This window comes from Erythrolamprus reginae, chromosome 2 (genome assembly GCF_031021105.1).
Source record: "Erythrolamprus reginae isolate rEryReg1 chromosome 2, rEryReg1.hap1, whole genome shotgun sequence".
Taxonomy (NCBI): domain Eukaryota; kingdom Metazoa; phylum Chordata; class Lepidosauria; order Squamata; family Dipsadidae; genus Erythrolamprus; species Erythrolamprus reginae.
This window is the reverse complement of record NC_091951.1, coordinates 32,997,732-33,010,645: the sequence shown is the minus strand read 5'-3', so window position 1 is coordinate 33,010,645 and position 12,914 is coordinate 32,997,732. Positions and strand designations below refer to the sequence as shown.

The 12,914-nt window shown below is 41.6% G+C and overlaps 1 protein-coding gene across 4 annotated transcripts in view; it reads left to right on the top strand.

Moving 5' to 3' along the window:
- The window catches only part of EHMT2 (euchromatic histone lysine methyltransferase 2), a 65,859-nt gene that overhangs the window by 15,659 nt on the left and 37,286 nt on the right, over window positions 1-12,914 (top strand). For 3 of the 4 annotated variants that reach the window (XM_070737686.1, XM_070737685.1, XM_070737683.1), the window contains exons 5-9: window positions 5,771-5,843; window positions 6,048-6,148; window positions 7,900-8,043; window positions 9,927-10,070; window positions 12,004-12,118. In XM_070737686.1, coding sequence (XP_070593787.1) covers window positions 5,771-5,843; window positions 6,048-6,148; window positions 7,900-8,043; window positions 9,927-10,070; window positions 12,004-12,118 — 577 coding nt within the window. The remainder of the gene's footprint in view (window positions 1-5,770; window positions 5,844-6,047; window positions 6,149-7,899; window positions 8,044-9,926; window positions 10,071-12,003; window positions 12,119-12,914) is intronic. The other variant, XM_070737684.1, reaches the window with a different exon arrangement.

The following is a 12,914-nucleotide window of genomic DNA, read 5'->3' as shown; positions in this document are numbered from 1 at the left end:
TGGGTCCCGCCAAACGACATTGTTTAGTTGACGGGACCCGGAGAAGGCCCACTCAGTGGGACCTAACTGGTCGCTGGGATTCGTGCAGCAGAAGGCGGTCCCAGAGATAATCTGGTCCGGTGCCATGAAGGGCTTTATAGGTCATAACCAACACTTTGAATTGTGACCGGAAACTGATCGGCAACCAGTGCAGACTGCAGAGTGTTGGTGTAACATGGGCATATTTGGGGAAGCCCATGATTGCTCTCGCAGCTGCATTCTGCACAATCTGAAGTTTCTGAACGCTTTTCAAAGGTAGCCCCATGTAGAGAGCATTACAGTAGTCGAGCCTCGCAGTGATGAGGGCATGAGTGACTGTGAGCAGCGACTCCCGGTCCAAATAGGGCCGCAACTGGTGCACCAGGCGAACCTGTGCAAACGCCCCCCTCGCCACAGCTGAAAGATGTGTCTCTAATGTGAGCTGTGGGGTCAGTGATTCCCCCCTCCCCAGAGTAATGGATGGACAGATGGAATTGTCCTTGGGAGGCATAACCCACAGCCACTCTGTCTTATCAGGGTTGACTTTGAGTCTGTTGACACCCATCCAGACCCTAACAGCCTCCAGGCACTGGCACATCACTTCCACTGCTTTGCCGACTGGACAAGGGGTGGAGATGTAAAGCTGGGTATCATCTGCATACTGATGATACCTCACCCCATGCCTAAGTGTGGAATTAAAAGTGGTATACAGTGTTCCCTCAATTTTCGCGTGGGATGTGTTCCGAGTCCGCCCGCGAAAGTCGAATTTCCGCGAAGTAGAGATGCGGAAGTAAATACTGTAACCTTAATTGTTATACCAAGTTGGCTATTCAACAAAGCACCAAGAAATGCTTCTTAGTCTGTAAATATTTCTTTTGTCTTAACGATTTAGTGATTTACATCCTTGAAACAATTGCAGTGCTTCTTGTAGGACAAAAATGGGGTGTATGTTTCCCAAATGGGGAATTTACAAATTTGTTGCTTCTTCCAACAACTGATGGCACAACTGGAAGAACTAGTAGCGCAACATAATGTTAATGTGTATCTGATCAAAAGCTGGGAGACTCCTTATCAGTCCATGCAACTTAATTGTGACATGGCTGCACATCAAGACACATTTCTCCATATCTTTTTCCTAGCCCTTCCTGAAACTCATAGTATTTCCTCAGTGAATATTGGATTTCTTACAAAATTACAATCTCTTTTAATGCTCAAGTATGATTAATATTTTGAGGGAAAAATAGATCCTTTGGTTTGGAAGCTTTTCACGTGGTATCTTCCAGTTGGGAAGATTTATCTGTGATATCCATTATCTGTAATATTCTTTTAAGATACACTAAATGGCCATCCTAGAGTAATGGGCACAGTAATACAACATATCTGGTTAGTACTAGGTTGGAGAAGCTGGCAAGGTGGCTGGGGAATTCTGGGAATTGAAGTCCACTTCTCTTTAAAGTGGCCAAGGTTGAGAAACAGACCCAAACAGGAATTTTAAATTGTTTTTTTAAACAGCTGCAAAATTTCATTTTGCAAAATAATTTGTGCTTGCATGATAAACGTTTTTCTGTTACGTGAGATTTCTGCTAATATCAATTGATAGGGCTGTCCCAAAGGTGCTTTTTCAAGAGGCAACTGGACTTTCTAGTTCTTCTTTGAAGACGTTTCTCTTTTTATCCAAGAAGCCTCTTCAGCTCTGAGTGGAAGGATTTACACTCCTTGTAGACAGCTAGTCATTTGCTTGAATGCTGTCTACAAGGAGTATAAATCCTTCCATTCCCACCATCCAGTCAGAGCTGATGAAACTTCTTGGATGAGAAGAATAGAATAGAACAGAATAGAATAGAATAGAATTATTTATTGGCCAAGTGTGATTGGACACACAAGGAATTTCTCTTTGGTGTATGTGCTCTCAATGTACATAAGGAAAATGTTCTGCAACCCAACAAGACCGACACAGACTTTAGAGGACAATCAGAACTGCAGAAAAAACAGTTGCTACCAACCTGCCTTCCATTGAGGACCTGTATACTCCACGAGTCAAAAAGAGGGCTGTGAAAATATTTATAGACACCTCATATCCTGGAAGCAAACTGCTTCAACTGCTATCCTCAAAATGGCGCTATAGAGCTCTGCACACAAGGACAATTTTTATTATTATTATTATTATTATTATTATTATTATTATTATTATTATTAATTCGATTTGTATGCCACCCCTCTCCAGAGACTCGGAGTTTTGTCCCGAACGCCATCACTCTGCTAAACAAATACAGTAATACCTCATCTTACGAACTTAATTGGCTCCGGAAGTAGGTTCGTAAGGCGAAAAGTTCGTAAGACGAAACATTGTTTCCCATAGGAAACAATGTAAAAGAGATTCATGCGTGCAAAAAAAAAAATCGCAAAATGGCGCCCGGCTGTCACCTTTTAAAACAGCCGGGGGGCTTCTTGGCATTCTCCCGAACCCGAACTTTTCGGGTTCGGGAGGCCGCTGAGAAGCATCGCCGCCCGGCTGTCACCTTCTGAAACAACTGGTCGGACATCTTCGTGACGTCAAAGCTCCGCCCATGGAATTCCCTATTGGGATTCCCCACCTCCTTTCCAGCCTCCAGATCGGCCGAAAACGCTGCCGCCGATCGCAAAAATGGCGCTCCGTCGAGTGGCGGCGCCCGGCTGTCACCTTCTGAAACAGCCGGGCACTTCTCGGCGGCCTCCGGAACCCGAACCCGAACTTCCGGGTTCGGCGTTTGGGAGAACGGCGAGAAGCCCCCCAGCTGTTTCAGAAGGTGACAGCCGGGCGGCAGCGCTTCTCAGCGGCCTCCCAAACCCGAAAAGTTCGGGTTCGGGAGAACGCCGAGAAGCCCCCCGGCTGTTTTAAAAGGTGACAGCCAGGCAGTGGCGCCGAGTGGAGCGCCATTTTGCGATCTGCGGTGGGTTCGTAAGCCGAAAAAAGTTCGTAAGAAGAGGCAAAACATTTCCGAACCCCAGGTTTGTATCATGAGGGGTTTGTATCAAGAGGTACCACTGTAGTTCCCTCACCACTGTCAAACTATTTACTATGTCTGCACCACTATTAATCTTCTCATCATTCCCATCACCCATCTCTTCCCACAAATGACTGTATGACTGTAACTTCGGTGCTTGTATCCGTTTCTGTTTTATGTATGATTTATATGAGATGTATGATTGCTTTTTATATTAAGGGTTTTTAAATTGTTTTAATCAATTGGATTTCTACTGTTTTATTGTTGTGAGCCGCTCCGAGTCTTTGGAGAGTGGCGGCATACAAATCTAAATAATATAATAATAATAATCATCATCATCATCATCATCCTTACCCAAACCTGGACTATCATTAAGTGTTGTACCTCCTGATTCTTGACAAATGTATCTTTTTCTTTAATGTACACTGAGAGCATGTGCACAAAGACAAATTCCTCATGTCCAATCACCCTTGGCCAATAAAGAATTCTATTCTATTCTATTCTATTCTATTCTATTATAGTCTTTAATACATTTATAAAAAATAAAAAGATACAACACTTAGTGATAGTCAAGGTTACTAATGAATTATCAAATCGTACTAGAAAACAAATAAAACAATATAAATTAAAAGATACAAGCAATGTGGTTATAAGTGGGAAGAGATAGGTACTATGAAGGATGAGAAGAAAAATAGTAATACAATGTTTAGCAGAGTGGTAGTATTCGGGGGAAAACTATCCTTGTCTCTAGTCGTTCTGTTGTGCAGTACTCTATAGCGTCGTTTTTGTTGGAGTAACATTTTGCGGAAGATAGCCCACCCAGATAGCCAAAGCAGCTAACCAGCCTGCCTCAGACCAGAATATCAGGAACCTTTGTCTTGAAGATAATTGAAGGCAGGTACTGCAGAGTTTCTTAGGAAAATATTTGCTTCTTTCATAGCAAACCTACACTAATTATTTACACTGTAGCTATCTCTCCATCAGTTACTATACAAAGTACTCACAATTCTCTATCTACTATTCTCAGTTACAGTATTCAGCTACAAGTCTTCAGCCACCACAATCCACACTAATTCACAAGCCACTCTAACCCATACTAAGCCACAATACCTTCCAGCCAAGCTATAAGCCACACCTATGCAAAGGTGGATTATGTATATATACTTTTGTCAGCCAATCAGATTACATTACAATCTGCATATTCACCGTGATTAAGCCATTTTACATGGTTGAAGTCATTACAATTTGTCTCTCTGCGATTTGGAATACAGTGTTCCCTCGATTTTCGGGGGTTCAAACTTCGCGAAAAGTCTATACCACGGTTTTTCAAAAATATTAATTAAAAAATACTTTGCGGTTTCCCCCCCCTATACCACGGTTTTTCCTGCCTGATGACATCATATGTCATCACCAAACCTTCGTCCACCTTTAATAAATATTTTTTTTAATAAACTTTAATAAAGAAGCATGGTGAGTAATAATCTAAATGGTTGCTAAGGGAATGGGAAATTGCAATTTAGGGGGTTAAAGTGTTAAGGGAAGGCTTGTGATATTGTTCATAGCCAAAAATAGTGTATTTACTTCTGTATCTCTACTTTGCGGAAATTCAACTTTCGCGGGCGGTCTTGGAACGCATCCCCCGCGAAAATCGAGGGAACACTGTATTGCATCAGGTAGGCCCCGATCCTGATAGTTTTGAGGGTAGGAGTCGAAACAATTTATGTCCAGGATGTGAGGGGTCTGAAAATATTTTCACGGCCTTCTTTTTGACTCTTGCAATATAGAGATCCTCAATGGAAGGCAGGTTGGCAGGTAGCAATTGTTTTTTCTGCAATTTTGATTATCCTCTGAAATCCTCAATCGGAGTATTGTATTGGAGTTCTGTGTTAGCAAAAACTTTTGAAGAGAAGGATTTAGGGGTAGTGATTTCTGACAGTCAAAATGGGTGAGCAGTGTGGTCGGGCGGTAGGAAAAGAAAGTAGGATGCTTGGCTGCATAGCTAGAGGTATAACGAGCAGGAAGAGGGAGATTGTGATCCTGCTATATAGAGTGCTGGTGAGACCACATTTGGAATACTGTGTTCAGTTCTGGAGACCTCACCTACAAAAAGATATTGACAAAATTGAACGGGTCCAAAGACGGGCTACAAGAATGGTGGAAGGTCTTAAGCATAAAACGTATCAGGAAAGACTTCATGAACTCAATCTGTATAGTCTGGAAGACAGAAGGAAGAGGGGGGACATGATCGAAACATTTAAATATGTCAAAGGGTTAAATAAGGTCCAGGAGGGAAGTGTTTTTAATAGGAAAGTGAACACAAGAACAAGGGGACACAATCTGAAGTTAGTTGGGGGAAAGATCAAAAGCAACATGAGAAAATATTATTTTACTGAAAGAGTAGTAGATCCTTGGAACAAACTTCCAGCAGATGTGGTTGGTAAATCCACAGTAACTGAATTTAAACATGCCTGGGTTAAACATATATCCATCCTAAGATAAAATACAAAAAATAGTATAAGGGCAGAGTAGATGGACCATGAGGTCTTTTTCTGCCGTCAGTCTTCTATGTTTCTATGTTTCTATCTATGTCTGTCTTGTTGGGTTGCAGAGCCAAACCAGACAGTTATGGAAGTCCTGTTGCAACTTGAAAAAGCACCTTTGGGACAACCATGACCTGGATGACTGAGACAATTGCTAGGGCTATATCTAAAATAAAATGAAATCCTGACTGTACGGATAATCAACCTTCCTTTTCTCCTTCCCACAAGGTGCCTGAAAAGAGGGTCTCAGAGATGCTGCATTTCCGTGTCTCGGATGACTTGAGAAGCATCTTAGAACCAGGTATGGAGGCCATAGATTTAAAAAGGTGACTGGGCTGGTATAGAAATATATTTGGGACTGAAGGCATTGGCTAGTGTAGATTACTCAACCTAGTCTACGTCTGCTGGAAATTCTGGGAGCTGTAGTCCCATCATTGGGGGTGGGGGAAGGGGTTGTTAAATATACTGGATTCTAATTTCCCTCTTTCTCCTTCTCTCTATAAAGAAGAACCTGCAAAGCACAGGAAATACGATTATATGGCAGATGCCTTACACAAAAGGATTCCCCTCTCACTTCAGCGCTCGAGTCCCAGGGCTACCACAGAGGTACATCTCCTCCTTTGAAAGTCTTAATGCTTCTCCTAACGATTGAGGATTGAGTTTAAAGATTGATTAAAGAAAAAAAAACTTATTTGCATGAGTGATTATGCGTTTTAAGCTGTGTCTACGTTGAGTAAGGAGCCGGAAGCACCAGGAAGAAAGAGAGAAAAGCTTTTAAGGTGGTTTTTTAAAAAAAAGCAAATTAACAGAGTTGGAAGGGACCTTGTAGGTCATCTAGTCCAACCCCCTGTTCAGGCAGGAGACCCTACACCAGAAGTAGGCAAAGTATCAGTGGTTCACCTAATATAACAATGGCAAGAAAGGTCATAACATGGGGCAAAACTCACCGTAACAATGGTCTTGCTTAGCCACAGAAATTTTGGGCTCAATTGAGGTCCTATGTTGAGGACTATCTGTATGCCCTCTGTAGCAAGTCTGGTTTACTTTATTTGTTAACAGTTGAAAATTTAAAATAAATACACTGTCCTGGGAAACAAGATTGGTTTCCTGGCAGGGGAATTCTGGGACTTGGAATCCACCCATCTTCAATTTTGGGAGTTGAAGTCCATCCATCTTCAATTCTGGGAGTTGAAGTCTATCCATCTTAAAGTTGAAATCCATTCATCTTCAATTCTGGGAGTTCAATTCTTAAAGTTGAAGTCAATCCATCTTCAATTCTGGGAATTGATGTCCATCCATCTTCAATTCTGGGAGTTGAAGTCTATCTATCTTCAATTCTGAGGCTTGAAGTCTATCCATCTTAAAGTTGAAATCCATTCATCTTCAATTCTGGGAGTTTAATTCTTAAAGTTGAAGTCAATCCATCTTCAATTCTGGGAATTGAAGTCCATCCATCTTCAATTCTGGGAGTTGAAGTCCATCCATTTTCAATTCTGAGGCTTGAAGTCTATCCATCTTAAATTTGAAATCCATTCATCTTCAATTCTGGAAGCCCATCCATCTCCAATTCTGGGAGTTCAATTCTTAAAGTTGAAGTCAATCCATCTTCAATTCTGGGAATTGAAGTCCATCCATCTTCAATTCTGAGAGTTGAAGTCTATCCATCTTACAGTTGAAATCCATTCATCTTCAATTCTGGAAGCCCATACATCTTCAATTCTGGGAGTTCAATTCTTAAAGTTGAAGTCAATCCATCTTCAATTCTGGGAATTGAAGTCCATCCATCTTCAATTCTGGGAGTTGAAGTCCATCCATCTTCAATTCTGGGACTTCAATTCTGGGAGTTGAAGTCCATCCATCTTCAATTCTGGGAGTTGAAGTCCATCCATCTTCAATTCTGGGAGTTGAAGTCCATCCATCTTCAATTCTGGGAGTTGAAGTCCATCCATCTTCAATTCTGGGAATTGAAGTCCATCCATCTTCAATTCTGAGGCTTGAAGCCCATCCATCTTCAATTCTGAGGCTTGAAGTCTATCCATCTAAAAGTTGAAATCCACTCATCTTCAATTCTGAAAGTCCATCCATTTTCAATTCTGGGAATTGAAGTCCACCCATCTCAAAGTCAACTTTGAGTTTGAGAAACATTTTCGATGTTGTTCTGAGGGGCAAAAAGATCCGCATGTCTTTATTTTGAATGACTTCGATGCTAGCCTTTAAGAAGTGACCCCTAGGGTAGAAAAGCAGAAAGCATCTCCTCCTTCCTAAGTTACCCTAGCTGTAGTCTATAGCAACTCCATACCTCACATCAAAATAATCCTTCCTCAGATTTTAATGTAAGCCTGTATCCTTTTCTGTAGATCACGGTGACGGAAGAGATGACTGCTCCTGCTACGGCTTCGCAGGACGATGGAGGCCAAGAATGGGAGACTGAAGTGGGGGATGACTTCAGCCTCTTCTACGACAGCTACTCTGTGGACGGCCACATGGATTCGGACAGCAAGGTGTGAAGGATAAGAATAATGTGAATGTCTGAGTCGTTTAGCCAGGGTTTCTCAACCGTGGGGAGTTAAAGTCCACACGTCTTCAATTTGCCAAAGTTCAGAAATACTTTATTAATCCCTTAATGCTATCTCTAATAGCTGACAGGGCAGTAACTGAGGTTTAACTGGCATATTTATTAAACACAGTAGAGAATAACTCAGAAATAACATCTGAGGTAAAACAATTCCTGACAGCTCTTTAAATAGGCAGCTGTGGAGCAACTAATCATAATTGACCAATGGTTCCCCTCCTAGAGCGACCTCTAGAGGAACACTGGAACAATGCACTTAAGACTCCTTCAAGGAGTGCAGGATGGTACAATTTACTTTTTTTTTAAAAAAATGAACCTATTCTTATTGATGATGAACCTACTCCTACTCTTTTTAATATGTTTGTGAGTGACATAGGGGAAGGTTTGGTAGGGAAGGTTTGCCTATTTGCCGATGACTCTAAAGTGTGCAATAGGGTTGATATTCCTGGAGGCCTCTGTAATATGGTAAATGATTTAGCTTTATTAGATAAATGGTCAAAGCAATGGAAACTGCAGTTTAATGTTTCCAAATGTAAAATAATGCACTTGGGGAAAAGGAATCCTCAATCTGAGTATTGTATTGGCAGTTCTGTGTTAGCAAAAACTTCAGAAGAGAAGGATTTAGGGGTAGTGATTTCTGACAGTCTCAAAATGGGTGAGCAGTGTGGTCGGGCGGTAGGAAAAGCAAGTAGGATGCTTGGCTGCATAGCTAGAGGTATAACAAGCAGGAAGAGGGAGATTGTGATCCCGCTATATAGAGCACTGGTGAGATCACATTTGGAATACTGTGTTCAGTTCTGGAGACCTCACCTACAAAAAGATATTGACAAAATTGAACAGGTCCAAAGACGTTGACAGGATCGTGGAGGAGGGCCTTGTCTGTGGCAGCACCCGGCTCTCTGGAACCAGCTACCTCCTCAGATCTGCACTGTCCCCAGAAAACCATAAAGATCTGGCTTTGCCAGCAAGCCTGGGGCCGTTGATCAAATATTTCATCATTTAGATCCGGCAACAAGAGATATGCATGATTTTATTAATGGGTTTTAAACTGTCTTTTAAAATTGTTCTTTTTAGATGTTGCTTCTTTGTTGTAAGCCGCCCAGAGTCCTCTGGGAGCTGGTAGCATATAAATTAAATTAGTAAATATAAATCAAATTAATAAACAATTCATAGTCTCCCCATTTCTAGTCCAACATCTGAACCGACAGATCAAACTGTAGTAATAGCACAGCACTTAGACTTGTATACCATTTCACAGTGCTGTACAGCCCTCTCTAGGTAGTTTAGAGTCAGCATGTTGCCCCCAACAATCTGGGTCCTCATTTTACTGATCATGGAAGGATGGAAGGCTGAGTCAATCTTGAGCTGGTGAATATCAAACTGCTGACAGTCAGCAGAATTAGCTTGCAATACTGCATTCTAGCCATGGTGGTCATTGCTTAGTGATCACTCATTCAGGTGACCATTCAAACCTATAAAACACTGAACTTCAGGACTGGCCCTAAGAATCTGGCTATCACAGTGTCCCTGCTGTCATGTAATTTTATCATATTTTATCTGTATTTTGAATTATTGTATTTTGTTCCACTCCATTTTGGACTGTATTTTATATTCCATCTTTATTTTAAATCGAATTTTATTCCAGTTTCACTTTAAATTGCATTTTATCAAATTGCATTTTAAATTCCACTTTTATCAAATTATAGTAAACAATTTGTTTTTGGAACTTTGCACTTTGATATGGCCCAAGGGCTAATCAGTATAGATTCGTGTCACTTCATGGTTTAAGTAATTCATTTACGTTGGCTATAGTCTGATGCAGATGTTACTGGAGAACATATGAGTGAGGAAGAGGAAGAAGAAGAGGAGGAGGAAGAGGAAGAAGAGGAGGAGGAGGAAGATGATGATGAGGATGATGACGATGATGAGGAAGAGTCAGGAAACATCTCTGATAGGGTGAGTTGACCCTCATCTTGATTGGATAAGGATTTATTCTTGGCGATCCTTCGGTTTATTTATTTCTAAGATTTCTGTTAATCACTTAATGTAATTCAGATCTGTTCATTTTAATGTATAAAGGTTAATATTTTGATACATTGCGGTCCATTTGGTTTAGAGGCCCCTTGTTTTACATTAGTGTTACAATTAATTACAGTATTCTGTCAATTGCTATTTAGTTTTACATCTACTGTGCTTAGTTACAAGCAGATATGTATTGCTACTAAATGTCTATGGAGGTTCTTAGTCATCTGTGACATGGTTGTCCCAAAAATGTGTGTGTGGGTTTTTTTCCCCTTGAAGACATTTTCACTCCTCATCCGAAAAGCTTCTTCAGTTCTGACTGAACAGTGGAGGATGGAAGGATTTATATTCCTCATGAGGGCACAGATGAACCTCCAAGTGGCTTCAATGACTCCCAGAAAGAATGCTAATGACCAGATGACTGCAAGGACTATAAATCTTTCCATCCTCCACCATTCAGTCAGAACTGAAGAAGCTTCTTGGATGAGAAGCGAAATGTCTTCAAGGAAAAACAAAATCCAGTTGCCTTTTGAAAGAAGGACCTTTGGGATATTGCTCCTAAGCTGTTAATTTGCACTCTGTGGGCCCGAAAGCTTTGATTTATTGCTCAGTCACATCTACAGGTAAATCTTGACTTACAACCACAGTTGGGAACTGGAATTTCCATTACTAAGTGAAGTAGTCATTAAGTGAGTCACACTTGACTTTACGACCGTTTTGGCTACATCGTTAAGCAAATCACATGGTCAGCCTGGATTCCCCCATTGACTTTACTTGTTGAAACCCCTTGCCGGGGTCATAAATGATGGTCCTACAATATTGCAACTGTCATACAGACACACGCTGGTTGCCAAGCAACCAAATTTTGGTCATGTGACCTCAAGGGCCCTGCGACAGTCATTAGTCACTTTTTCAGCACCCTCATAACTTTGGTTCTTAAATGAATGGTCATAAGGTCCTCTAGGACAGTGTTTCCCAACCTTGGCAACTTGGAGATATCTGGGAGAATTCTGGGAGCTGAAGTCCAAATATCTTCAAGTTGCCAAGGTTGGGAAACACTGCTCTAGGACTGCCTGCAATTCTAACAGGCTCGTACAGGTGGTCCTCAATTCATGTAGTGACCATTCAAAGTTACAACGGCACTGAAAAAAGTAACTTATGAGCATTTTTGCACCCTTAACAACCGTTGCAGCATCTCCATGGACATGTGATCGAAAGTCAGATGCCCGCCAACTGACTCATGTTTATGATGGATTTCAAGGTCTTGGGGTCCCCCTTTTGCAGCCCTTCTGACCAGTCCAAGTCAATGGGGAATCCAGATTCACTTAACCAAGTTATTGACCTAATGTATACAATGATTCACTTAACAACTGTAGTAAGAAAAATAGTAACATGGGGCAAAACTCATTTAACAATGTTTCAACTGACAAACAAAATATTTTGTCTCAATTGTGGTCATAATTGGAGGACTGCCTGTATCAGATGAGGCTCTTTACCCATTTAAGGCAAAGATGCATGGAACCTAAGAACATAAAAAGTGCCATGCTGAATCGGGCCAAAGCCCATCGAGTCCAGCATTCTGTGTCACACAGTGGCCCACCAATTATCCATGGGGATGTTGAGCAGAAAGAGAAGGCAATACCCTCCCTTTCCCTTGACGCCCAACAAATGGTACTCAAGGGAATCCTGCCTGCCTCAACCAACATAGAGATGGCACTTGGACATCTGTTTCAATAACCACCGATACACTTGGCGTCCATGAATCTGTCTAATCCTGCAGTAGCTATCTGCATGTAGACTGAACATTCCTGGCCTGGATCTCTCCTTGTGCTCATCATTCTTTTCTGTTTTTTCTTGTCCTCTATAGAGCACTGCCTCCAGCTCTAAACGTAAAGCCCGGAAGCGCTGGCGACACGACAGTCCGTGGATCAAGCCGTCCCGAAAACGGAAACGCAAAGATCCGCATCCCAAGGAAAACAAAGGTGATTTTTCTCGCAAGGCAACCAAACCTGGAATGCAGAGTGCTTATTCTCTCTCCCTTTGCAATCCTACTTTACAATTTTTTAATTAGTTCATAACGTAACATACAAAAACAAATAGTGGGGAAAATAGAGGAAGGAGAAGGGACGGACCATTAAAGTGGGCTAAGAAGCCTTGCCAGATGCTCAGGTCATTCCTGACCCCAGCACGCAAGCGTGTCCGATGGTGGGGCAAACAAAGCCCCTTCATCGCCGTATACAAACGACGGGAAAAGGCCCTGTCGAAGACCACCACCCGACAGGCAAAATTGAGTAACCCGGCCAACTCCTGAAGTTGGCGGAGAGTAACTTTACGGCTCGCTAAAACCTGATCCAATCTATCTTGAATCTTAAGGAGCTTTTCGTAGGACAATCTGCAAGATTGCTCAACAGAGTCCAATTCAATACCCAAAAAGGTAATCCTGGTGGCAGGGAAAGAAAAAAAAGGCATTGAGCTCCCAATCCTTTTGGTGTGGTAGAATAAGGCATTGACATCAAACCTCAACTTTTTTACTTTTATATAACAGTATAAAGTGGCTTTTTCTATAACAGCAAATCTATCCAATTGGCAAAGCCCAAAATCGGTTTCATTTTTCTCCCCACCTCAAAGCACAAAGCCCAGAAATGGTTTCCAAGTAGAAATAAAAGTATTTGCATAATTTTCTTTAATCAAAATGGTCAATTTAGCCATCTTTGCTAACTCCATCAGCTTTGGCAGCCACTCGCCCATTTGTGGGCATCCGAGAGTTCTTCCATTTTG